At 37.4% G+C, this 26,423-nt stretch overlaps 1 protein-coding gene across 1 annotated transcript in view; it reads right to left on the reverse strand.

Moving 5' to 3' along the window:
* Positions 1-381: 381 nt before the first annotated feature.
* Positions 382-26,423, reverse strand: part of TTC21B (tetratricopeptide repeat domain 21B) — a 67,388-nt gene continuing 41,346 nt past the window's right edge. Inside the window, exons 19-29 of the mRNA XM_040971661.1 lie at positions 23,100-23,206; positions 22,373-22,561; positions 21,204-21,314; positions 20,145-20,226; positions 15,565-15,715; positions 15,222-15,383; positions 12,692-12,887; positions 7,979-8,203; positions 5,883-6,003; positions 2,324-2,391; positions 382-929 (exon numbers count right to left, since the gene is read on the reverse strand). Of these exons, the coding sequence (XP_040827595.1) occupies positions 852-929; positions 2,324-2,391; positions 5,883-6,003; positions 7,979-8,203; positions 12,692-12,887; positions 15,222-15,383; positions 15,565-15,715; positions 20,145-20,226; positions 21,204-21,314; positions 22,373-22,561; positions 23,100-23,206 (1,490 nt within the window). The 3' untranslated portion in view covers positions 382-851. The remainder of the gene's footprint in view (positions 930-2,323; positions 2,392-5,882; positions 6,004-7,978; positions 8,204-12,691; positions 12,888-15,221; positions 15,384-15,564; positions 15,716-20,144; positions 20,227-21,203; positions 21,315-22,372; positions 22,562-23,099; positions 23,207-26,423) is intronic.

The raw sequence follows: 26,423 nt of genomic DNA on the forward strand, positions 1-26,423 counted from the left end.
AAGATTGTGCTTTTCAAACAAATGAGAAATATGTAGATAAGGAACTTAAAATAACAATAAAAGCTGAGTTCTTTAAGAACCGGTTAAATATAATTTGAAAGAACTGCTCTGCCAGGGTGCTGTTAGGCACAGTTGGCTTAACAAGTGGTTTTCACATGGTGAACTTTATGAGCTCATTTGTCAAATCACACTGACATTGACAAGCACAAGAATGATCTCAACAAAGGAAAGGGAAACTGACACTCTTTATATTTTTCCAGAAAAGCTTTGCCTAAGAAAGTCACATTTTCTGCAATACTGCTCCGTAACATTGAAGACTTCGTGAGAAACCTGATCTTGCAAAACTTGTGAGCCTTGTTAGTTCTAAAAAGAACATAAAAATACAGTCATAAGATCTTTATTAAAATATATATTTAAAATATATATTGTCTTTTTCATAAATTTACAAGGAGGCATACTTGGATTTTTGAAACAGAATATAACCAAAAAAAAAAAAACCTAAGAACAATGCATTCTATTATTTTCCCTATAATAAGCAATAAACTTTGCTTAGAAAATGTATAGAACGCTTAATTATCCAGATGTTAACAAAATATTCTTTGTAGGAATGGCTTACAGTCTTTACCACAGAGCTACCAAACCTACATTCAGTCAGGAGAGTCAGATGGTCCAGCTCTCATTCAGCTTCTACATCAGGAAGCACAGGTTTGACATAGGCTTTTTTTATATGCAGCAGCAGCCTCTGCTGAAGAAACAATGTTTCCATCACAAAATGCTGGCTCAAAACTGAAGAACTGAACTGAACTGAAGAACTCAAAGTTGGTAATCAACAAAAGTTAAAATTCTCATGTTCAAGGTCTTAAAGACATGCGTGCCTTATCGAGGATATCCTTTCTGATTTTTGGATAAGTTGGATGTGCTTCAAGAACCTGCAGAAAAACAAAGAATCCCAAAAGGAACCTGAAATTAATGATCAAGAACTAGGGTGCCTCAAAAACTAGTAGTAACAAGCACTGTGGCTAAAATGCCACCACAGCAATGCTACAGCGCCAACAGCATGTTTGCAAGGTGACACGACTCATTTACATTCCTAAATGACAGCAGTGGAATATGATTACCACGTGTGGAAAATACAACAAATATAGTAGTTTCCTTAACAAAGAATTGAAGGAAAAATTATATGTCAATGATATTTCATGAACCTATTTCTTCCTGATATTGGTAAATCCTTATAAAGCGAATTTTAAAATTAGGATAGTTATGCCTGGAGAAATTTCAAAACAAGAATTTCCACATTCACTGATCTAAATAGATATTTACTTTAAAAAAATTCACAAATGATTCTAATGTACAGCCTTAAATTAATGTAAAACCACAATTGTAATGTGCAGAGACTCATTCCTCAGCTGCTACCACTGAGGCCAACTATCTGCTATAATGATACTGACAAACATCTGGGATGAGGGACATCACAGAATTCTTTTTAGGGAGCTTTTCTTGGAACTCCTCACAGTGTTTAATGTAATGGTTGATACAGAGCATCAATGAGACAATGCATTTAAGGAAATCCTAGAAATTCAAAAATTAAAGTATTTGTCATTTGTAACTGAATAACTTCTAATTTTCAGAAAAACACATTTTTTTCTCTATTTATAAATCAAAGTTCATTGATGACACATTCACAAAAGTTTATGTTTGGAATAATGATCTGGAGAATGTACTACACCCAAATATCTTCTAATTTAAAAATTAAGTTTTGGGCCCAGCATGATAGCCTATTGGCTGAGGTCCTCACCTTGAATGTACCAGGATCCCATGTGGGAGCAGGTTCTAACCCCGGCAGGCATGATTCCCATCTGGCGCCCTGCTTGTGGCCTGGGAAAGCAGTCGAGTATCGCTCAAGGTGTTGGGACCTGCACCCACATGGGAGACCCAGAGGAAACTCCCGGCTTCAGATTGGCTCAGCTCTGGCCGTTGCGGTCACTTGCAGAGTAAGCCATTGGACAGATCTTCCTCTCTGTCTCTCCTCCTCTCTGTATATTTTCCTTTCCAATAAAAATAAAATAAATCTTCTAAAAAAAATTAAGTTTTAACATTTGTCCACTAGCCTCTTTGTAAAGTCACGAATATCTTACTTTTGATTCCAAATTTTTAAAAAATGCATTTGATTGTATAAGCTATTATTTTCTCAGTTTTGAACATGATAATCTCTCCAGATATACTTCATGTAACTTAACTACTCAAAATGTAGATTTTAAGATTATCTAATAGCACAAAATTATACAGATGAAGAATTTTAAGAAATCTAAACTTGAATGTTTACCTGATGACATATGTCAATTGCATCCACGTATCTTTTTGCTTTTAAGTAATTAAATGCCAGTTTGTATCCTGTTAAGAACAAAAAAATATGAGTATTTTTCATAGAGTCTACTGCTAGAATTCCTTATTATTATTTAGTCAGTCACTAGAAAGTTCATTACAGAAGTTGGTGACAAAACTGTCACAGAGGAGAGCGGTGTGACTACAGCAAGCAGAGTGTCATTGAAGAAGAGTGCAAAGAAAAGACTGGTGAGGACAAAGGCTCCAGTGAACTTCCTGTTAGCTTAGAAGACTGCCACCCCATGAGGGTGCTTTCTGTTCCCTACTACAGAAATCTTATTTATTCCAGGTTATTTAACAACTATTCACTTAGTAAAGTTTTATTTGCCTTAACACATCAAGGTACCTGATTCCTTTGGTAATGAGGTCTATATTCACTTAGGACAGAAAGTTCATTACTCAGGTAACTGCATGGGTAAATGAATAATATTAGAACTGAGATAAATACTGTGAAAGAATGAAAGAATGATGTAAATCAAGATTCAAGCCAGGATGTGGGTATTCCAAGTGGCAATTTAACTCACTGTACCAAAACATCTGGTAAAATTTCAGATTGTCAAGTGGAATATAAGGGTTTTAAAAATGTTCAACAAAAAGGCATAGGCATGAAAAACTCTGGATAGAGTTCATACTATAAAAATTGCTTTAAAAAGATGTATTTTTGGCTCGGCGCAATAGTGTAGTGGTTAAAGTCCTTGCCTTGCATGCGCCAGGATTGCATATGGGTACTGGTTCTAATCCCGGCAGCCCTGTTTCCCATCGAGCTCCCTGCCTGTGGCCTGGGAAAGCAGTCGAGGATGGCCCAAAGCCTTGGGACCCTGCACCTGCATGGGAAACCCGGAAGAGCTCCAGGCTCCTGGCTTCAGATTGGCTTGGCTCCAGCCATTGCGGTCACTTGGGGAGTGAACCACCGGACGGAAGATCTTCCTCTCCGTCTCTTATCCTGTTTGTATATCTGCCTTTCCAATAAAAATAAATAAATTAAAAAAAAAGATGTATTTTATTTTACGTCTAAGGTAGAGTAATAGAGAGAGAGGGAAATATTAAGAGAATCTTCAGTCAGCTGGTTCCGTAATATCTATGGCTGGGTCAAGCAAAGCCAAGAGCCTAAAATTTCATCTGGTTCTCCCATGCTGACAGTAGAGGCCCTATGATGTATGCTATTTTCGGCTGGCCTTCCTGGGAGCACTAGCAGGGAGTTGGATCTGAAGTGCAGCACCATGATGAACTGGTGCTCAGAAATGGGATGTCAGAGTCACAGGCTGTGGCTGAACTCTCTGTGACACAATGCTTGCATCCATACTACTGCTATTGCCATTATTATTAGTGCTATTAATAAAGATTCCATAGTTTTTTCCATTCAAATAAGCACCTTTCAATTCTACTTTTTAAATATCCCCATTTGTACTTATAACATGCTTTCCAAAACAAATGCACCAAACAATGTTAGAAATATTTTTCTGTGTAAACTAACACTACATTAGAATCACAAAGCTATAGATTTAGAAGAATCTTGATAGATGATCAGCACAAAGAAATTTAGGGTGGAAATAAGGGGCAAGAAAGGGCATGGAACTTGAACATGGCAACTGAATTACAGCTGTCAGACTTAATAAAACTCAACTATAGGCTGTATTCTCTCTTTTCCAAAAGAGAGAAAAGACAGCGTAAATGGTACAATGGCTGTCATGTAACCTGAGAATGGTGTGAAAGGAGAAGCAACAATGCTTTGATCTCTGTTGTCTCATTGGCTCACAGTTCCTGATTCCTCCTATCTTTTTTTTAAGGTCTTGTTTTATATATATTTAAAGTATACATCATTATATATAATAACATGGAGAAGCTGACAAGATTACATGGTCATGTAAATTATTCAATCCATCCTGGTAGCTTTCTAGCGGCAATATTCAAGTCTGAAATCTACAGAAAGAGCATGGGCATGATTTTAATGGTTTCTTGAAAACTGAGAAAGTGAAATGTTTTGTTAATTTGGCTAGTCAGATTGGGAGCACTGGATGCAATGTCAATCTTTTTTTTTTTTAAAGATTTATTTTATTTTTATTGGAAAGGCGGATATACAGAGAGGAGACAGAGAGGAAGATCTTCCGTCCCATGATTCACTCCCCAAGTGAGCGCAACGGCCAATGCTATGCCATCCGAAGCCAGGAGCCTCTTCCAGGTCTCCCATGCGGGTGCAGGGTCCCAAAGATTTGGGCTGTCCTGGACTGTTTTCCAAAGCCACAAGCAGGGAGCTGGATGGGAAGCAGGGCTGCCAGGATTAGAACCAGCACCCATATGGGATCCCGGGCATGCAAGGTGAGGACCTTAACCACTGTGCCATCACGCTGGGCCCTACAATGTCAATCTTAAGAAGTGCTTACTAAAGTGAAGTTGGAGTAGCCAATTAAATCATCCATAAAGAATGATGATGACACAAGGAAACAGCCATTGAGCTGAAACCTAGTTGCTGAAGTTTTCTAAGGAACAGAAATTATAAATTATTTTTATATCCATTGTTTCTGTGGAATAAACTGTCAACATTACTTTATGGTTATTTAAGAAGTTTTTACTTTATAAGCTAACTTTATTTTGAAAGATAGATAAGAATGGGGGTGGCTGGTGGGGAAATGCTTTAAGCTGCTGTCTACGATGCTGGCATCTCACAGTGGCCTGGGAAAAGCAGCAAAAGATGGCCTGAGTGCTTGGGGCCCTGATTCCCATGTGAGGCCTGAAGAAACTCTCGGATCACACAGCTCCAGCTTTCCCCAGCTCTGGCTATCTTGTCCTCTTGGGGAGTGAATCAGTAGATGAAAGATATTCTTTCTTTCTCCTCTTCTCTCCCTGTCTCCTTCTCTCTGTAACTCTGCCTTTCAAATTACAGGAGAAAAATCAGGAGTCTTCAAAAAGCTCACAAAAAATGGGTATTACAGAACTGTACATGGATTTTGATTTTTTCTTATACCAAATAAACTTCTTTTAACTCATAATTCCACAAACTTCTTGAAGTACTCTTGTATAATATCTGAGAATAAGAAATATTGTAACAATGGTAAGTTCCTGTACCTTGTATAAAACCAGTAAAATAAAGCAGCTCAGAAATATACAAGGGGCGGGGACCTCGGTTGATGGCTGTTAGTGTGAAGATGACTGTTCTGGGTCGACACTGTGCCATGGCCGCTGACGATGGATGCCATCACAGGCTGAATTAACAATGAGCAGGGTTCAGTTAAAACAGAGTGAATAGGAACAAAGTGGCAGAAATAGACTAGATAGCTTCTATGGTGATGGAAGATAAGTTTGCACCTCAAGACATTATTCATAGGTATTGGTGGCTTATAATTTATTGTGAATATGAAAGTGCTTTCAGAAAGGCTGAATATGAAAATCGGTTGTTAACATATATTTTGTTCTGAAAAATTGATCAACTGCATTTCAATGAAGCGTATGAATAAAACACAGGCTTCTTGTGAAAAATACAAGGTCCAATTTTCTAGACTTACCTACTGCTGGATTTGTCTGACTACTGTGCTTCCATGCCATCTCGTAGTTGAATGCAGCATCTGTATATGCTTGCTCTTTTTCCATGATGTATCCCATATATTCATAAGCCTTGCAGCAGGACTAAAGAAAAATGAAAGATGATCAATAGACTAAGTCACACCCCAAACTCCATGGGATGTTTCTGATTATAGAGGTCAATTACATTAAATAATGCAAAAACACAATATTTTAAACTTTGAGTATGTAATCTGATAATTCATAAAACTTAATAAATTTTGATACTATCCAATGTAAATAATCCTGATACCATTCCAAGCTCCTTCCCCAAACCTACAGAATCGCCATTTTTTTTTACAGAATCAGAAATACACGCAAAGGCATGTGTATTTTATACATATAGAGGTATAGTATTTTAGTAATACAAATACAGAACTTATCTTCAACAATTATTACATGATCAATACCTTCTCACCTCTGTTCCATATACTTCTTAATCCTAGACTAGGCATTTAAGAGTCAACAGGTTAGCAGTTGAGATTTTCAAAGTTTACTGATGAATGCTTTTCAAGATTAATTTAACTTAGAATTAATCTTTTACAATTTATTATTGTCTAATAAACTGATAAATGGTTGGTGCCTTGTGTTTCTAAATTCCTAAGAAATTTACCTTGACAAACTAGATAATTTTAAATTTTCTTTAAAAATCAAACTATCCATTTTGTATTCTATTTGATCAAAGAGAAAACAGATTTAGTATGATTAGGATGGATCCTGAAGTAAGGGGTTGGCCTTGCTTCATACTGGTAAAGTTGCAATCAATACCAGCATCCCATACAGGGTACCAGCTACAGACCTGCTTCTCCATTTCCAATTCAGCTCCCTGTTTAAGTACCTAGGAAAAGCAGTGCAGGATGGCTCAAGTATCTGGGCCCCTGCACCCAAGATGGAGACCTAGAAGAAGCTTCTGGCTCCTGATTTTGGCTTAGCTCAGTCCTCATTGTTGTGACCATCTGGGGAATGAACCAGCAGATGGAGGATCTCTCTCTATATATATGGTTCTTTCAAATAAATAAAATATCTTTTAAAACGTATTTTTTAGTAATTAGTATGGATTTGTGAAGCATATATAGCATATATTAGTTCAACTCCTAAGTTTAGTGATCTTAAAGATGTATTTATTTTTATTAGAAAGCCAGATAGATATACAGAGAGGAGGAGAGACAAAGATCATCTGTCCGCTGATTCACTCCACAAGTGGTCGCAATGACCGGAGCTGAGCTGATCTGGAGCCAGGAGCCAGGAGCTTCTTTCAGGTATCCCATGTAGGTGCAGGTCCCAAGGCTTTGGGTCATCCTCTATTGCTTTAGGGAGCAGGATGGAAAGTGGGGCCGCAGAGATATGAACAGGTGCCCATATGGGATCCCAGTGCATGCAAGGCAAGGACTTTATCTGTTAGGACTTTATCTGTTAGGCTATGTGCCATGCCCAGCTTAGTGATTTTTTTCAAATAATAGTATATATATTTTAATTTTCACAAATCTGTTAATAAAACATTCTTTTTCCCGTTAAACACTGAAATATTAGTAGAAGCTTAAATTCAAAGGACTTAAAAGATTTACATTTGCATGTATAATTCATGAACTTTTATTAAACAAATCACATTAAAAGCTGAAGACTTTACCCCACAAAATCTATTATGCACAATGCATTCTAATAATTTGGAAATGACATGCAGCTGTAGTAAATTCATTATGAGGATTTCTTAATAGGAAGGACAGGCGTCAGCAACTAATCTGTAATTTTCATTAGTTCTGGGATGAGCTGGATAATCACAGGCAAACGTCTGACATTCCAAAGCATTTCCTGTAAGCAGGGTATCACTATAGCAGAAACCGAAACTGCATAAATCTCCTTTTCCCTTATTTTCAAAGGCAAATGGTTTCTTATTAATACTTATTTCCTGATTGTGGTATGTATAAACATTTCATTTTCAAAATGCACACTGGAATACTTGGAGATAGCTATCTTTAAAGTTTATTAGAATTGTGCTATTGCAAGAAAGGTTAACAGAGATGCTGACCCTTCAGCCACCTACTTTATTATGACGCAGACATCGTTTTAATAATTCTTCTCCCATGTCATACTTCGCTGACTGAATATAAATATCAGCAAGCAGTAGCCAACTCTTCTCAAACTCCTCAGCATCAATGGGGTTCCAGTTCATTTTTGCAATCCGTTTCAGCTGGTTCCTGGCTTTTGGTGTCTGTTTCAAGATCATGTAAGCTGTTGCCATCCCCAGGAGTGCTGGGATATGATCCTTCTGTAATAAAACAAAGTTTTAGACCACTACAACAAGCAAAATAAAGGTACTCTGCTGAAAGGAAAACACAAAGCAGCAAATGCTATGTGATGGAATTGGTGTGAGGATAACAATTTTTCTAATTCCACCTAGATCACTGCCATGGTCATCATTTTTTGTATCAAGTAACTAAGTTGTCATGAAAACCTAGCCAGGCACTGAACCCAGAGCAATTCAGCAAATATGCAGATGCCACAAACACAATTTCAACACCTTGCTGTTTGGGGTTTTGTAAGATCGGCGAATTGAAGAACTGGTTTTGTTTTTGTTTTTGCTTGTTGTTTTTTAAGACTTACTTTACTTTTATTTGAAAAGTAGAATTACAAAGAGAAGGAGAGAGGGGGAGGAAATTCTATCTGCTGCTTCACTCTGCAAATGGCTACAAACACTGCACCTGTGCTGACCAAAAACCAGGAGCTTCTTCTGGGCTTCTGATGTGGGTGCAGATTCTGAAGGACTTGAACCATCCTCCGCTGCTTTCCCAAACACAGCAGGGAGCTAGAGCAGAAGCAGAGCAGGCAGGACATATGAGTCTATATGAGGTGCTGGCACTGCAGGAGCAGGCTTAGCCTACTACACAGGCACCAGGCCTTAATAGCTGTTGTTATTCTTTTAATAAACAAAATTGAAACACGACTGGCTTAAATCAATAGACTAGGCATAAATGGGGGAAATATGACATTTGATACCACAGTATACAAAGAACCTCTGTCAAGAAAATAAAAAATCTAGAAGAAATTGATAGATTTCTGGATGCACACAATCTAACTAAACTGAATCATGATGACAAAGAAAGCCTAAACAGACCAACAAATAAGACTTATACTGAATCAGTAATAAAGACCCTCACAATAAAGAAAAATCCAGGACCTTATGGTTTCAGTGCTGAATTCTACCACATGTCCAAAGAATGAATTCCAATTCTTGTCAAGCTATTGAGAACAATGGATAGGAAGGTAATCTTTCCAAAGCCCCTTCTATCAGGCCAGCATCACCTTAAATCCAATACAAGAAGAAGATGCAAGAAAGAAAATGATAGAACAAGATCTCTGAGCAACATAGAAGCAAAAATACTCAGGATAATATTAGGTAACTGAATCCAACAACACATCAAAAAGATTATTCACCTGGACCAAGAGGGATTTACTCTTGGTATGCAGGGATGGTTGAACATACACAAATCAATCAAGAGATATATCACATTAACAAACTAAAGAATAAAGGCCACATAATTATCTCAACAGATACAGAGAAAATATTTGAGAAAATACAATATCCTTTCATAATAAAAAGCTTAAGTAAATGGATACAAGTGGAACATTCCTCAACACAATCAAGACAACATATGAGAAACCTACAGCCAGCATCACATTGCATGGGGAAAAGCCGGAAGCACTTCCCTAAGATCCAGAAGCAGACAAGAATGCCTACTCTCACCACTGCTGTTCAATATAATCATGAAAGTTTTAGTCAGAGCCCACAGTCAAGAAAATAAAATCAAAGGGATACAAATTGGAAATAATGAAGTCAAGCTATTTCTGTTAGCAGATGACAGGAACCAAGACTCCACTAAGAGACTGATGGAACTCATATAAAAGTTTTGTTAAGTTGCAGGCTGTAAAAGCAATACACAACAATCAATAGTCTTTGTACACACAAAGTTACACGGCCTAGAAAGAACATGTAAGTTCATCCCATTCACAATAGCTGCAAAAAGTTTTAAATATCTTGGGATAATTTTAACTGAGGATGATCTCTATGATGAAAATCATAAAGCATTAGGGAGATATTATACTAAAATATGAAAAAAAATCTGCTACATTCGTGGATTGGTAGAGTAACTATCATCAAAATGTCCATACTGCGAAAAGGAATTTAGTATTAATGTTATAAATAAGATATGCATGCAGCTAATTACCTAGGAATTATAGGAAATGAACTCATTCTTTATACTTTTAGATTTAGAGTCTTCAGCTTCTTTATGGGATCTGATAGGGACAGTATTCTTTTAAATAGAATTCAAAGTCAGAAAATATCACTCTGGAACCAACTAGTTCTTTTTTTTTTTAAAGATTTATTTTTATTATTTTTTTTATTGGAAAGGCAGATATACAGAGAGGAGAGACAGAGAGGAAGATCTTCCGTCCCATGATTCACTCCCCAAGTGAGCACAACGGCCGGTGCTATGCCGATCCGAAGCCAGGAGCCTCTTCCAGGTCTCCCACGCGGGTGCAGGGTCCCAAAGATTTGGGCCGTCCTCAACTGCTTTCCCAGGCCACAGGCAGGGAGCCGGATGGGAAGCGGGGCAGCCGGGATAGAACCGGCGCCCATATGGGATCCCGGGCGTGCAAGGCGAGGACCTCAACCACTTGTGCCACCGCGCCGGGCCCAGAACCAACTAGTTCTTAAGATTGATACGGAGGCCAGCAGCAATCCATTCAGAAAACTAACTTACATGAACAATAAACTGTATGCCACGATTTAAAATATGGTATTTCTTAAATTTCAACAAAGGAATTATGGTGCTTTTATTAAAAAAAAAAGGGACTTCTCAGTTTCAAATACAATTAAAGGGAATGGCAACTTGGAAATTGCAACACCATGTCTATAACAAAGTTGTAGGGTAAGAGATAAAATTTGAGTAACTCTTAAGGAAAATTGCAAAAGTAGAAGAGCACAGTAAGATGTTCAATGTACAACACTGATCATTGCTGGAAGTTAAAATAACTTGGGAACAGAGATGGACAATTGACTAAGGGCTCGAAAAAAAACAGTCTCATCTGGCAGTCCTTCTTGGAAGGAAATAGCTGCAATGCCATTCACTGCTTTTACTTCTTTTTCTTTTAACCAGCACATTAAGAATAACAAGTTCATTGAAAATAAACTCACTGTTAATATGGTAGAACTCTTCCACATACCATTCAGCAACCTTACTTGAAACTACTTCATCATGTCCTCCCAGATTTTCTGTTGTTCTTTAACTCAGTGGCTGTCTCCAGCCACTTCACAAAACCCTTGAATAGCACAGAGACTTTGAGAGTATTACTCCAACATCTCCCAAAGTGCTCTGTCCAAAGAGTAACTGCTGCTGACACAACCTCACTGTTTGAAGGGAGACTTAGAGGCAATTAAGGTGCTAACCATGTTAATGACATCCAACCAACAGGAAGAGCTGTAGGTCTCCTGACCCTTCAATTAGGAAGAGGGAGAACGGCAGAGAGGGACCCAGTTAAGATTTTTCCATAGCTTATTCCTGCCAGTGAGACCTCAGAACAAGAAAATGCCAAAAAATACTGTAAACTTTCTGAGAGATACAAACTTATGAACTTAAACAGACAGTGGTCTATAGAATTGCTGAGTGGCAGAGCAAACCTAAAGCCTGAGGATCATGCTTAGAGCTGTTACTATCTGCTGATGGAGTAGACATCTACATTGCCTTCCTTTATATCAAGTGATTTAATGGGTAAGGGGAAGGAAACTCAGAACACCTATAGAGTGAGAAAGGACTGAGTTTGAGTAAAGTGAGAAAAGAGGCATGTCTTGCGTCTTGTGGAAATACTACTAAATCATAATAAATCGCAGGAGGTTATCTCAATGTTGCCAAAGAACATCAACATAATTTGCATTGATAAAATACCAATTGTCAGTATTGATCTCAGCTCTACATTAGAAAAATTCCAAGTTTACAAGTTGATAAGGTAAGATATCAAGGTAGCCAGGTATGACTCTCACTTGGCAAGTAAACCTAGGCTACATTTACACCACAAAAATTCTCCAGAGGAAAAATAAGTTGCTCCCTTGTGAATTTATAACCTTTTATGTAATTCCATCTCTGTAAAATTCAGCATTCCAATAGAGATAAATACAAAAGAAACATATAAAAAAATTAAATGTGTCTATTCTGGAAACAAAAGTAGCTTCACAGGGCCAGCAGTGGTACCTAGCAACTAAAATCCTCCCCTGGCATGCACCAGGATCCCATATGGGTGCTGGTTCATATTCTGGCTCCTCCATTTCCCATTCAGCTCCCTGCTTGTGGCCTGGGAAAGCAACTGAGTATGGCTCAAAGCCTTGGGGTCCTGCACCCATAAGGGAGATTCGGAAGAGGTTCCTGGTTTTGGCTCTTGGCTTCAGATTGGCTCAGCTCTGGCCGTTGTGGCTGCTTGAGGAGTGAATCAACAGACGGAAGATCTTTCTCTCTATCTCTCCTCCTCTCTGTATATCTGACTTTCCAATAAAAATAAAATATATTTTTTAAAAAAGTACATTATAAAAATCAGGGCTAACGTATGTGCATGTGTATTTTATATACTAATATATGGAGCTATATATGGAGCTCATACAATTTTACTGTCAATAATTTAAAACAGATCTTCAGAAAATTAAAAAATTAATGATAATATATTTGCATAAATATAGCATACCAAGTTGAAAAAAGAAATGACTAACCTCAGATGTTGCTATTTCAGTGAAGGCATTCAGTGCTTGTTCAACATTGGCTTTCTGTTTGGTAGCCATCAGGCAGTAATTTTCCATTATGTGAAGTTGTACATGCCCCTGAATTGTTTGAGGTTTTAGTTCTTTAAGGAGTTTTTCTGCTGTTCTCACTGCTAACTGCATACATTCTTGCTTTTCAGTTGAATTACTGTATGCAATTAAAAATAAATCATTTATGTTTATTATTCATGAGACAAAATTCATTGAGATTAGAAGTTCTGGTTACGCTAGTTTCACATTTTATTACTCATTTAAAAGTAATCACAAACAACACTTGTAGTTTTATAATACAAAATAATATAGTTACATGGTATTTTTTAAGCAAAATTAACATAGCCCTCAAAAGTATTATTAAACCATATCTCATTCTAGGATAAAGACAGAAATCAATGAAGATAACTTCATTATTTGATATGTAGGTTCATTTCAGCTAATATAAAGCTAGAAATAGAGTAGAACTATTAAATTTTCAAATGCTGTATCTATTTTGAAAGTGAAAGCAAAGGAAAGAATGGAAAGGGGCCAAGTACCTGATTGCCTCATTCAACATATGGTTGAATCCATTTTTCAACTTGGCAAACTGAGGCTCCAAAAGATAAAGTAACTTATTATTGTTGTGCCATAGTGAATAAAGCCTTTAAATGTGACACTGGCATTTCATATGGGCACTAGTTCATATCCTGGTTTCTCTATTTTTGATTCAGCGTCTTTCTAATAGCCTGGGAAAAGCAGAGAAGGATGGCCCAAATGTTTGGGACACTGTCATTCATATGGAAGTCTTGGATGAAGCTCTTTGCCCCTGGCTTCTGCCTGGCCCAGCCCTTGCCACTGCAACCATCTGGGGAGTGAACAGGTGAATGGAAAATTTTTCTTCCTCTCTCTGAAACTCTTGACTTTCAACAAAATATATACTATTTTCTCACCATGTTGCTCATAAGTCTTTCATAAAAGAAATCATGTGTCAAAATGTTCTACATTTCAAGTATAACTAAATTTTAATGTGTACTGGCAAGTTTTTTTCATACACAGATAGGCATATATAGATAGAAGTCAATAAAGGCAACCAAATTCCCACAGTCTAATCTCTAAAGCTGTTGGTTGTTTTCATAGATATTGAGTCTTTTGTTCTTATTCGAACCTCACACACATCTGGTTATTGTCTTCAAAACTGGTCTCAAGCTTCTATAACACTGAGCAGCTTTGTTCTCTTTCCACAACAGCAGTTACCCTTTGCCAGTCTCCTTTACTCCTCTCAAATCCCATCAATGTCGGCAAGCCCCAACTGAGTTCTCAGACTTCCATACGCTGCTCGTGAAGAGGTTGTTCTTGGAATTCTGTTTGCTTGGGAGTTACCTACCAAAATCCGTCTTGCCAGTTGTGACTTCCTTTCTAGATTCCAATTTTTAAGAGAGAGAGAGGAAGAGGGAGAGAAAGTGATCCTTCATCCACTGGTTCACTGCCTAAGTAACAACTACAGCTGGGACTGAGCCAGGCTGAACCCAGAACAGGAACAAAAGCTAAGCTGAGTGGCAAGGGCTCCAGCATTTGAAGCGTCACTGCTGCTGCCCAGGGTGTGCATCATTTTATATTTTCAAATGCTTGTTCAAAATCTCCATTTGGAAGGCTTACTGTTCTGCACAGTATTTTATCTCAAATCTTCTAAAACAAATGAAAAATACAAAAGTTTCTCCTTTGCTTTAAAATGTTCCATGTAAATTTCGCTTTCGACATTGTCTCTGGAGGTCTCAGCAACCTAACGCTTCCTCGTGTTCCTCCATGCCTCCTCTCCTGACACCATGCACTGCTACGACTTCTGTGAACTTCTCTAATACTCCAACTCATTTATTATTTGAGGGGCTGAAGATGCAATAGTTTTCTTGCCTCCTATGTAAATTTCACATTCCTCCTACATTCTCTTTATTCCATTTGCATTTCCCAATCGTGCTTTGCCCAATTTTGAGAGAAGGCACACACAGTTTGACAGGTAACCATTTCACAGCAGCAAGCCCCAGGCACTAGAGTGGGAATTTTGAGACCAGCTGGAATGTAGTCTATCATTATGATCACAATATACAAGTCAAGCCTATTCCATGTAACTGTTGCAAGGAATAAATCAGATCATTCATTTTTATAATATATATGCTCCCTATTGAGCACAGAATTTGGTATGTAATCACCATTTAGTGGTTACTATTACTGTGTGGATGATTTTTGGCACAGCTGTCAAATTCTACCATTTATCTTATTTTCTACATTATCTTATTTTCCCTTCTACATTAAGGGAATGTCTTCATAATGTGTCCATTTTGATTTAAGAAACATCCTAAAAGCATTTGATGCCAGTTGTAGAGAACAGTTCTATTAGGTATGACTTACTCACCTTAATTTTCATTATGTTATCTAATTATTTAGTTTCTTTTATAAAGTATCCCAGCCTATTTTCCCCAAACAAGTATCAAGCTATATGTCAAACACTACTCACCCCAAATTTTCATCCAAGTTCTCAAATACTTCACCTCCAATAGTTTCGTTATCTGGATTCAAGCAGATTTCTACCATATTATAAAGGGCATTTTGGCCCCAGTCACTATCTTTACGAGCTTTATTAAAATTGCGAAGGGCATCATTTGGTTCTCCTGTATACCTTGTTAAACATTAAAAAAATTATTTCAATCGCTGACCACAAAACTTGTAGTATGTTATACTCTAGTTCATAAAATTATTGACATTTAAAATACATTTTTTACTATAAAGAAAAATTTATTTCACTTCACCTACAATAAGACAAAACTATTATGTAAGATTTACTTGGTCAATGGATTTACCAAAGATACAATCCTTTACAGTATTGATATCCTGGCTCCAATTTCGCTCTGGAGTTGTGTTTCTCAGCCATTAAGAAAAATCGTGGAACATCCTCAAGTTTTCCACATCTTCTTAGAATATAAATCAAACGAGATAATGTCATGTAATTATCTAGAAATAAATAATATTTCAATTATGGACAATAAAGATGACTTTTCATTTTGATGGTTATATTCCTACATCGTTAAAGTATGATATATTTCAAATGAAGTACAATTTAAATATAAGAAAAGGAGTTCTTTGGAGGTTATAACGGTCCCTAACAAATCACATGGCTGTTCTGTGAAATGATAAGGTTAGGAAGGGCTACTCACAGGGTGAGAAAGCTTGAATGGGTGAATGTAGAAATACAATGTTTACAACTTGGTTCCAAATACTCCTGGAATCAAAACCTTCTACAAACAGTATCTATCTTCATAATCTATAATCCAATTACAGAAATTCAGGAAGACTGTTCTGACTACACAGGATAAGTGAGGGAATACTTGATACCACTGAAACACACACTTAAAAATGAATAAAGGATATGTTTTATATTATGTTTCACCATAAAAATTATGTTGGGCCCAGAGCAGTAGCCTAGCAGCTAAAGTCCTAGCCTTGCATGCACCGGTTCTAATCCCAACAGCCCCGCTTCCCATCCAGCTCCCTGCCTGTGGCCTGGAAAAGTAGTCAAGGACGGTCCAAAGCCTTGGGACCCTGCACCTGCGTGGGAGACCTGGAAGAGGTTCCTGGTTCTTGGCTTTGGATTGGATCAGCTCTGGCTGTCACAGTCACTTGGGGAGTGAATCATCGGTCGGAAGATCTTCCTGTCTGTCTCTCCTCCTCTCTGTGTATCTGATTTTCCAATAAAAAGAAATCAATCTTTTAAAAAATTATTTTATAAAGAGACCTCTGAAAGATTTTCATCTACTTTATCACACAAGGCCAAAATAATCCAGGTTGATAATATTATCATTTGCTCTTTCCGACACATAATCTTGAATCTAAAGATTTTGTTCTTGTTTTTTGGGATTGCTAAAACAGAGTACAACAAAAATACAGTTTAAGAAAAATAAGATTTAGATATTAGGCTTGTACACTAGCTACAAATACAGTTCTTGCAAATAATCAAAGAAAAATAGGATTATAATTGACTGAAATTTGATAGGGAAATCAAGTAAAAGCCTAAAAGTCATTATTAATATCTAAAAGTATTAAAAGGAAATAGGATGACTGCCTCATAATAGTCACAGATATTGTAATGATGAAGCAGGAACTAATAATTAACATTTCTGGCCAATATTTTGAAATATTTTGTTTTTCCTTTGACAGGCAGAGCTCACACATACACAGCCCACCCCCAAATGGCTGCAACAGTCAGGTCTATCCTAGGATAAAGCCATGAGCCAGGAACTCCATCCTTTTCTCCCATGTGCATGGCGGGATCTCAAGCCCTTGGGCCATCACCTTCTGAAGTGCATTAGCAAGATGGAAGATCAGACACAGCGTCCAGACTCAACCAGCACTCTGACATGGGATGCTTGTGTCCAAGTGGTAGCATAACTGGCGGCACCACAACACTGCCCTTGGCCAATATGTTTGCTGCAATATTGCTAACATATTGTGATGTAAGCTACTACTATCTAAAGTCAACACTCAGAGGATGGGTTCTGCAATAATTTTCTCCTACAATAACTGAATTGTATTATTTGAGTTTTAATTAACTATTGAAGGATCAAATACCATTTACTTATCTTTTAGCTCTTCATGAATTTCTCTATAAAAATATTCCTTCACGTAAGAAATCCAGTCATAAACTAAAATGTATCATGCTTTGAGAAATTTAGCTTGTCCATAATTATTGACAGATGGTAAGAAGATAACAAATAGTAGGATGTGTTAAGACATGAAGGCAGTGATATAGAATTACAGTACAGAATCTCTAATTTTGGCTGAGGGACTTGAGAGATTTCAGGTAGAAGTCTATTACTGAGCAATCTCAATGGACAAAGGCATCTGGAGCAGGAAGAGGAGAGCAGGGAAAGTAGGGAGGACGTAGGGGTGGTGTGAACTTTGATGTTATTAGATAATAAGATGAATGAAGATGGGTAAGAAATACGAATGGAAGGAAAATTTGGGGTTATATCATTATTAAAATAATTATATAATGTTAAACTTTACTCCAAAGTGCCATCCCAAATTTAGAACAAAGGAATAGCTTTTGATTTATTAGAACTGATATGACCCTATGACAGCTGGGAGCAGGAAGAGCTTAGAGGCTGAAGATTAGCTCGGCAACTGCACTAGTTCAGGTTAGAGGAGTAAATGTTCTAATTATAACAGTGGGTTAGGAGAAGACAGACTCAATGTGATAGCTTTCAAAAAGACAGGAGTGCTGGGAGTATTTAACAAGGTGAAGTTAGGGGGAAAACTATCCCATTGATTTGGATAGTTCAAGAGCAAAAAGATATAATCAGCCAAGACAGCAGCAATTAGATCTTTATCTAAGCTAAATCTAACTGGACAATATATTTCCGGAGTAAGCTAACACAGAGCTTTAAGCCAAGGTTTAAGATGTGCTATTGAGAATATCCAGTGATAATGATGATGATGACGATGATGATGATGACAACACATAAGGTAGATGCATGTTTTTAGGTTAATTCTGACATCATAAATCCGTGGCTTAGCATGTGATATGGTACAAGATATTGTGTTCCACCTCTCTTTTGCAGCTATAAAGGTGACTCTACAAGAGAGATTTTAAAGGACAGGAATATGATTCACTGGGGACATGTGCCCTTCTTAGCTCAATACTACAAGCACAGTCACTAGTGAGGCTCTGAAATATCAATACCTAGAACTCCAGTGGTCACTTGGGAGCATGATTTGTTCAGAACTGAAGTTAGAGTGCTGATGGCAGAACAAAGACAGAGGATACAAATCCTTTGGAGCCTTCATGCAATATACTGCATAGTCCACTTTGCTTTTGTTGTATTAGGGAACATAATGGTCAAATCCTTTTGTTAGGATTTTGTGTATGTGTGTGAGATGGAGCAGGGACTTGGCTAATCTCATCTGAAAGCATCTTTGTAAAAAATGTATTAATTTTCATTTGGAAGGCAAATTTACAGAGCAAGAGAGACAGAGAAAGAGAGAGAGAGCGAGAGAGATCTTCAATCCAAGTGGTTCAGTTCCCAAATGGCTGAAAAGTTGAGTTAGGCTGATCCGAAGCCAACAGCCAGCAATTTCTTCTAGTTTTCCCATTGGGTGCAGGGTTCCAAGGAATTGAGCCACTCTCTGCTGCTTTCCTCGGCCACAATCATATGGGATGCTGATGCCACAGGAGGAAGATTAACCTGACAGGTCACCATCTTGGCCCCTCTGAAACGATTTCTAAGCTAAATTATTGAGCAGCAAAGACTCTGGTGAATTATGAGTCCTAAAACATCTATGTTAATGGTACTGAAAGCTTAGATGAGGAGGCAGTGATAGTGACAGTGGAGCTCACAAAGATTTGCTGATAGCCTGAGTGTGATGTGTAAGAGAAGACAAAACACAAGTGGCTGTGGAATTTGTGATTCTGTGGCTGTGAAGAACAGTGACGCTATGCCTGAGCTGAGAAATGGCATAAAGTTACAGAGAAGGAAAAAAATGAAACATTCTATTGGGACATGTCAACTGAGTCCCAAAGGACAAAGTTTTTCAAGATGGAGGCGTGATAAGCTGAATCATGCATGAGGAAACCTGAAGTAAGTAACAACTGAGAATACAGTGTTGGACACAGAAGCATGGAAGTCACTAGCCACACTGTCTAAGTTACTTGGTGGAGTCTAGTAGAAAGACAGGAACCAAAGTGAAAACATCACATTTCATATCCTTTTAGAAGAAACTTGCTGTAAAGGAATACACAGGCAGACAGCAGTCATCAGAGAGGGATGAAAGTTAAGAGCTGGCTTTTATTTAATGAGTTTATTGAAAGTAGGGATATGTCATAGCATGGCTGTACACTGATTAGAAAAATAAACTTGATAATGCAGGAGACAGAGAACTGCAGGAGAACAGTTCTTGAGGAGCTGAGAGGTTGTATTTAGGGCAAAGAAAAGCTAGCCATGGATGGGAAGAAACTAAAAAAAACCAACAGAGCAAGATTTGGAGATAAAGGATGGAGAACACATTTTCTAATGTCACTGAATTCACATTTTCTCAGTGACATTTAGAAGGCAAGGATGTCAGCTGAGGACAAGCAAGGTGGAAATCATGTCAGGGCGTGAAGAGGAAGCAGAATGTGTAAAAGTAACTGGTGTAGCGATATGAGAGACATAGAGTAGATTTAGTAGTCCTAGGAACCAACTGAAGGGTTGTTATAACATAAAGAGTCAACAGTGCTGTGTTTTCTTTATAGCCATTCAAGTTACTGAAGTTGATGTGGGAAAAAACAGAGTCAGATTCAGCCATGGCAGAGGTTTTTCCAAAAACAAAAAAGAAAAGAAAGAAAACAAAAAGGAGGCTTAAGGGAGATGATTGCATTAACTGTATATGATCGCTGTGTATTTACCTGGTTTGCGTTCTAAAAGCTGTTGTAAGTGAAATGCTGCTTGTTCATAGTCTTGTTTTCTGAACATGAGATCAGCCATCATCTATGAAGATAAAAGTTGGCTCTAAAAACATTGCCAAATATTTCACAAAGCATATTCTTCTAATGAAGTGTCATATATGAAAATACAAATGACAGACATTTGTAAAAAGGAGCCATTTCAAGTTCAAGCACCTTGAGCAGAATGGCTTAGAGATCAGTGTAAAGAAGATAATCAAGAATGTGAGGAAGTTTGCTCTTGAAACTATATTTTTAGCAAAAAATATGTTTGCAGTAGAAAGTTCAACACTCTCCATGACACTATACAAAAGATGTCTCACTGGATTTGGTTATAATAATAATGAGAACACTAAAAACAATACAAATTTTAAGTCAGATTTTTCAAAGGCATTTAAAGCAAGGAAAACCTACTGGTTCTTAAATTATGCATTTTAAATCATGGCTTCTTACATTTTTCTTTAGTTGAAACAACTTTGAATAAAACTAACAAAACCTAAAGAAATGTCAGCCAGGCAGCTGTTTGAAAAGCCAACAAACACTTCAAGCCAAGTAAAGATGAGGAAAAAAAAGGAAAATATTCTACTAAAAATAGTCTGTTACAGAAGAATTCTTAGTTTTAATTTTCTCTAGCTCCAGAAGTTCCACTGGAACTCTTAAGTTAGTTCAGCATGTATAAGTAAGTTTTTAAAACATAATATTTACTAAGTTATAGCTTGGTCACATGAACTCTGCCTGACCAAGAATTTCCTTGGGTATAATGAAAAATTAGCTAGGTGCATGGCAAGTAACTGCCTGACCTTATTTTATGCTATATACTTATTCCTGTAAATAAAATGCAAATGATCCTTGGTCTTTTTGCTGTTGTTGTTAAATGTGCTAATGTGAGTAATTTCTGATTTCTTCCAACAGTCAACATGAATCATGCTTATCTAGTGTTAGCCATGTGGTGTAAAGGTTGGATCTTGGCTGGAGTATTAAACACAACTGCCTCTGTGTAAGTGCTGAGGCTCTCGGACTAACCATGGTGGCTGCTTCATTATCCTGGTCACTCTGGAGAAGTAGAGCACAGTGCCTCAGGCAGGCTTCAGGGTCATCCTGCAGCAGGTACAATCGGGCTAATTCCAACATAATCTATACAGGAAAAGTTAGGATTAGTTGGAAACTAAGACCATATGAAAAAACATATGAACATAAAATGAACTTTAGTTGGCCAAAAGTTATAACAATAAAAATTCCAAACACAACAGATAAGGAATACTCTGTGCTTGCCAGTCAGTTTTCACTTTCATTGGTAAAAGAAACAAGAAAGCAGGTGGAAACACAATTAAAAGGCAGACATGCAAAGCCTTATGAAAAGAACACAGGTCTTAGGTCTTAAAAGCAGGAGATTGGATTCTGTTCCATTTTTCAATGATGGGTTCATACCAAATTCCTTTTCTCTTAAAAAAGGGCTCATATAGATAATTTCTAAGGTATGCTGCAGATTTATAATGATAATTTTGACTATTTTAGCCATTACTGTAAAAGTATCCTTTTGGTTATATACAGGCAGCTTCGCCCTATATCTGAGAGTTATATTAAAATTAGGTTCAGTTTTTGTCCATAATTCTAGACTATGGCTGTCTTTTATTCTGCATCACTTAACTATTAGCCATTGACCAGAAAGGTTTTTAAGAAAAAATTGTTTTTCTACCCAGGATTTCTCAAACCTTGACAAAACAATGGCATTTTGGTTCATACAACCAGCTGTGAACATGAGGATGTTACACAAAAATCATCTTTGCTATGTGAGATTGCAGGATCAGTACAGACACTTCTTCCTCAGCACCAAATACAACTGAAACACAGACGTGTATAAAAGCTATTAGCAAAGTGAATTAAATCATTAGGATCCAGACCATCCTGAGAAACTGTTTGAAAATATTAAAATATTGGAGAGTATTAAAAAGAAATATATTGTAGGTTTGCCTTATCCTGTTTATTTCCATTATTGTTTTTAGATGCGAATGTTCTGAAGTTAAGGCATCATATAAATATTTTGAGCAATCTTTAGAAACAATATTAATTTTTAATGTGCTTCTGCTATGATGCTTTTCAAATCTTCATAAATAAGCCAGTAAGAACTTCATATTTGAGAGTTAAGCAGCATCAGGAATGAAAGGTGCTTAAAGTTTCATCAAAGTACTGACCTTATTGTCCGTCTCACAATGAACCAGAGCCTCTCTATAAAATTTAATTGCTTTTTCATAGTCATGCTGAGCAACAGAATGTTTTGCAATCTCGGCACAAATTTCAGCAGCTAACTGCTTCTGTGCGGGAACTGCATCTGGCTGTTCCATCTGAACACGTTTTAGTACCCGAGCCTGTAATTCTCGAGCCTAGCAAAAGATAAGAATATAAACAAATTTTCAAAAAAGGACATTAGACAATGCACACTCTAATTTCATGGAAGAATTATTCTAGCATTATTGGTCCTTGATCTAACAAAGTCTGAACCAAAAAAATTTTTTTCTTCTTTTTGATTTAAATGTTTCATTGACAAATAAAACAGTGCATATTTAGGATGTCCAAAGTATATATACACTGCTGAAAGCAAAATCTAGTTAATTCACATGAACTATCTATATGACATTGTTTTCTTAGTGAAAAGACTTAACATCCATTTTGTTAGCTTTTTTTTTTCAATTCCTTTATTTGGTATTGATACTGAAGTAGACATTTTTTTATTGACATAGAACAGAGTACATGTACATCACAGATATAATTCTAAGATTATAATGATACTTTCCCTCCCTTCCTTCTTCCCTTTTTTTAAATGATAACATACTTTGAATTTACTTTATAATCACAGGGTTGATGCTCTTTGAAACAGAGTTCTGCAAGTATAAAGTTGGACAACTACAAGCACATGTTTACCTGCTGCAGTGAAGTGAATGCATCATCAGGTCTTTCCATTTTACTGTAAATTTTTGCTAGAAGAACTTGAGAACGTCCATCTTCCATGAGGGCTGATAGTTCATTTACTATAAAAGAGTAGAAGATAATAGAAAAAATTCATTTTAAACAAGTACTTAATTTTTCTATAACTCTTAAAACTGGTCTTTAGATAAAATGATCTTGAGAAATAGTAAAGTTCAAAAATTTTCAGTTAACTGATGATCAAACTTTTAAAAATTAGGATGGAAACAGAAGTAAGGTTAAAGAATTGTATAGGTAACAACCTAAATATAGAATATGAATTTCAATTTTCATTCTTAAGTGTATAAACTTTGTCCAAGTCTATAAAAAGATAAAAACTTGCTAGGTTAAGAATTTAAATGCTGTATTAGATAAACATACTTGATAAAATATAAACTTAAAAATCAAGTTTGAAGGCAAAAATCTGATTTTAGATCACATGGTATTAGCAAAAAAAAAAAAGAGAGAGAGAGAGAGAAATCTCCGTGGAGCACAACAAGGATTCCCATAACCAGAGTCACATAACTGAAAGAGTTTATAATAAAAGTAGAATTTCTTTAAATGAAAATTCGTTGTTTTTAAAAAGAAAAAAAAAGCCAAATACAAGAAGGCGTTTTTGTAACATCAGATTAGGGAAACTAGCGGCTAAAGTCCTTGCCTTGAAAGTGCCAAGATCCCATATGGGCACCAGTTCTAATCCTGACAGTCCTACTTCCCATCCAGCTCCATGCTTGTGGACTGGGACAGCAGCCGAGGATGGCCCAAAGCCTTGGGACCCTGCAACCATGTGTGAGATCCAGAGAAAATTCCCGGCCCCTGGCTTCAAATCGGCTCAGCTCTGTCCATTGTGGTCACTTGGGCAGTGAATCATCAGACAGAAGATCTTCCTCCTGTCTGTATATCTGACTTTGTAATAAAATGCACAAATTAAAAAAAAAAAAAAGTAGGGAAACTGGGGTCAGTGCTGTGGTTAAGCCACCGCCTGTAGTGCAGGCATCCTATATGAGCAATTGTTCTAGTCTTGACTACTCCACTTCTTACGCAGCCCTCTGCTACTGCACAGGGAAAAGTAGCAGAGGGATGGCTCAGACATAGGGCCCTGCATCCATATGGCAGACAAGGATGCAGCTCCTGGCTCTTAGGGCTTGGCTTTTGTCTGGCCCAGCCCCAGTGGTCATGTGGGGGATGAATCAGTGAATGCTCTCTCTGTCTCTCTCTCTCAACTCTTTCAAATAAAATATGAAGGAGCTTTTCCAGGAAAGATTATTAAAGGCCAAAGTCAATCTTAGGAAGTAACTTCTTAGGAAGTTTTATATAACAATGATTTTTGTCTTAATATTATTTCTAAGTTTTCTCCAATCTAAGCATCCATCAATAGGGGACTCATCAAATACGACATTAAACACACAGCAGAATATACTACATTTGCCAAAAATAAAGAGCAATATTTTCCAGTACAGAAAGAAATTATCAGAGGTAACGTGCATATGGCAAAATTACAGGTACAATGTATTTAGATGGGAAAAGTGGTGCATACAGTCATCTCTAAGTTTCCAAAGAAACATTCTTAGATTCCCTCCATAAAATGGCACAGTGTTAGCTGACAGTGAAAACAAGTCCTTTTGTATATTTAAAATCATTTCCAAATTATTTAAAATGCCAAATAAAATGTAGGTGCAGTGTAAATAATTTTAGCATGTTATTATTTGGGAAATAGTGACTTTAAAAACTCTGAACCTGGGCCCGGCGATGGGGCCTAGAGGCTAAAGTCCTCTCCTTGAATGCACCTGGGATCCCATATGGGCACCGGTTCTAATCCCGGTAGCTCCACTTCCCATCCAGCTCCCTGCTTGTGGCCTGGGAAAGCAGTGGAGGATGGCCCAAAGCTTTGGGATCCTGCACCCATGTGGGATACCTGGAAGAAGTTCCTGGATCCTGGCTTTGGATCAGTGCAGTACCTGCTGTTGTGCCCACTCGGGGAGTGAATCATTGGATGGAAGATCTTCCTCTCTGTCTCTCCTCCTCTCTGTATATTTGACTTTCCAATAAAAATAAATAAATCTTTAAAAAAAAAAAACCAAAAAACTGTGAACCTGTTCAGCATAGATTTTTTTTCTGAATATTTTTTAATCCATGGTTGATTGAATCCACAGATTAAGAAAGGAGGGCTGATTATAATTTTGTGTACAAGAGAGACACAAAGGGCCCTGGTGGCTAGACGAATTAGGACAACACCCAAGTTGATAAATGTAGCTTTTTATGGAGAATACGAGTGGCTGCAGCTCTGATTTATCTCAGTAATTTTAAGATTCTGGCAATGAGGGGCCAATCCTGCAGTGGAGCTGGCTAGGGTGCTGTAAAAAGGAAGGCACCCCATATGAGCAACAGTTTGAGACATAGCTATACCGCATCCGATCCAGCTCATTGCTAATGAACCTGGGAAGACAGCCAAAGATGGCCCAAATGCTTGGGCCTTGACTGCCCATATGGGAGACTCAGATGAAAAGACTTAGGGCTTTGTCCTGGCCCAACCCTGGCTGTCATGGCCATTTGGAGAATGAGCCAGTGCATGGAAGATCTTTCTTGTCTCTTTTCTGCAATTCTTCCTTTCAAATAAATAAATAAATCTTAAGAAAAAAAAACTATGAGAAATAAATTAAAATCTCAATAGTTCAGGGAAAATTAAGCAATTTTGTGAGTTGTTGAATGTTACGATGCCATTATGCAGAATAATAAGAATGCATTGAAATAAAACTATATCTGCATGATGGTGCATGATGGGTGTGAAACAAAATGGAAAATAGAACAGTCAATTTCTGAAAGGTACAGTTATTGTGTTTATATATATGCAAGCAGAACATGCATTAAATCACAAACTACTTTAAAAAGAACAATATGGGCAGTGCAAAGATGGCCGATCAGGGTAGGAACATGTAGCCAAGAGTGCAGATAGAGCTGTGAGAAAATAGGTGGAGCACAGAGCCGGAAAAGGAAAATCACCAGACAGGGTGAGCAAAGTTTCCTGGAGGCCACCAGAGAGAAGCAGAACTGAACAGACCAAAAAAAAAAAATCTGATGAAAATGACTGAGGTTATAGCCAACACCCTAAGAGGAAGGTGCGCACAAGGCGAGCTAAGGAAAGGCACCCCTACCCACAAACAAAAGCCTAGTAAATTCAAAGCCAACACAAAAGTAACAGGAGCAGGCAGACTCCCAGTGGCAGTCTCCCCAAAGGGACAGTATGAGGTAAAAAGCTATAGGATAAAACACCAGCAAAGGGAG

Source organism: Ochotona curzoniae, unplaced genomic scaffold (genome assembly GCF_017591425.1).
Source record: "Ochotona curzoniae isolate NIBS_2020 unplaced genomic scaffold, NIBS_Ocur_1.0 contig_2210, whole genome shotgun sequence".
Classification (NCBI taxonomy): Eukaryota; Metazoa; Chordata; class Mammalia; order Lagomorpha; family Ochotonidae; genus Ochotona; species Ochotona curzoniae.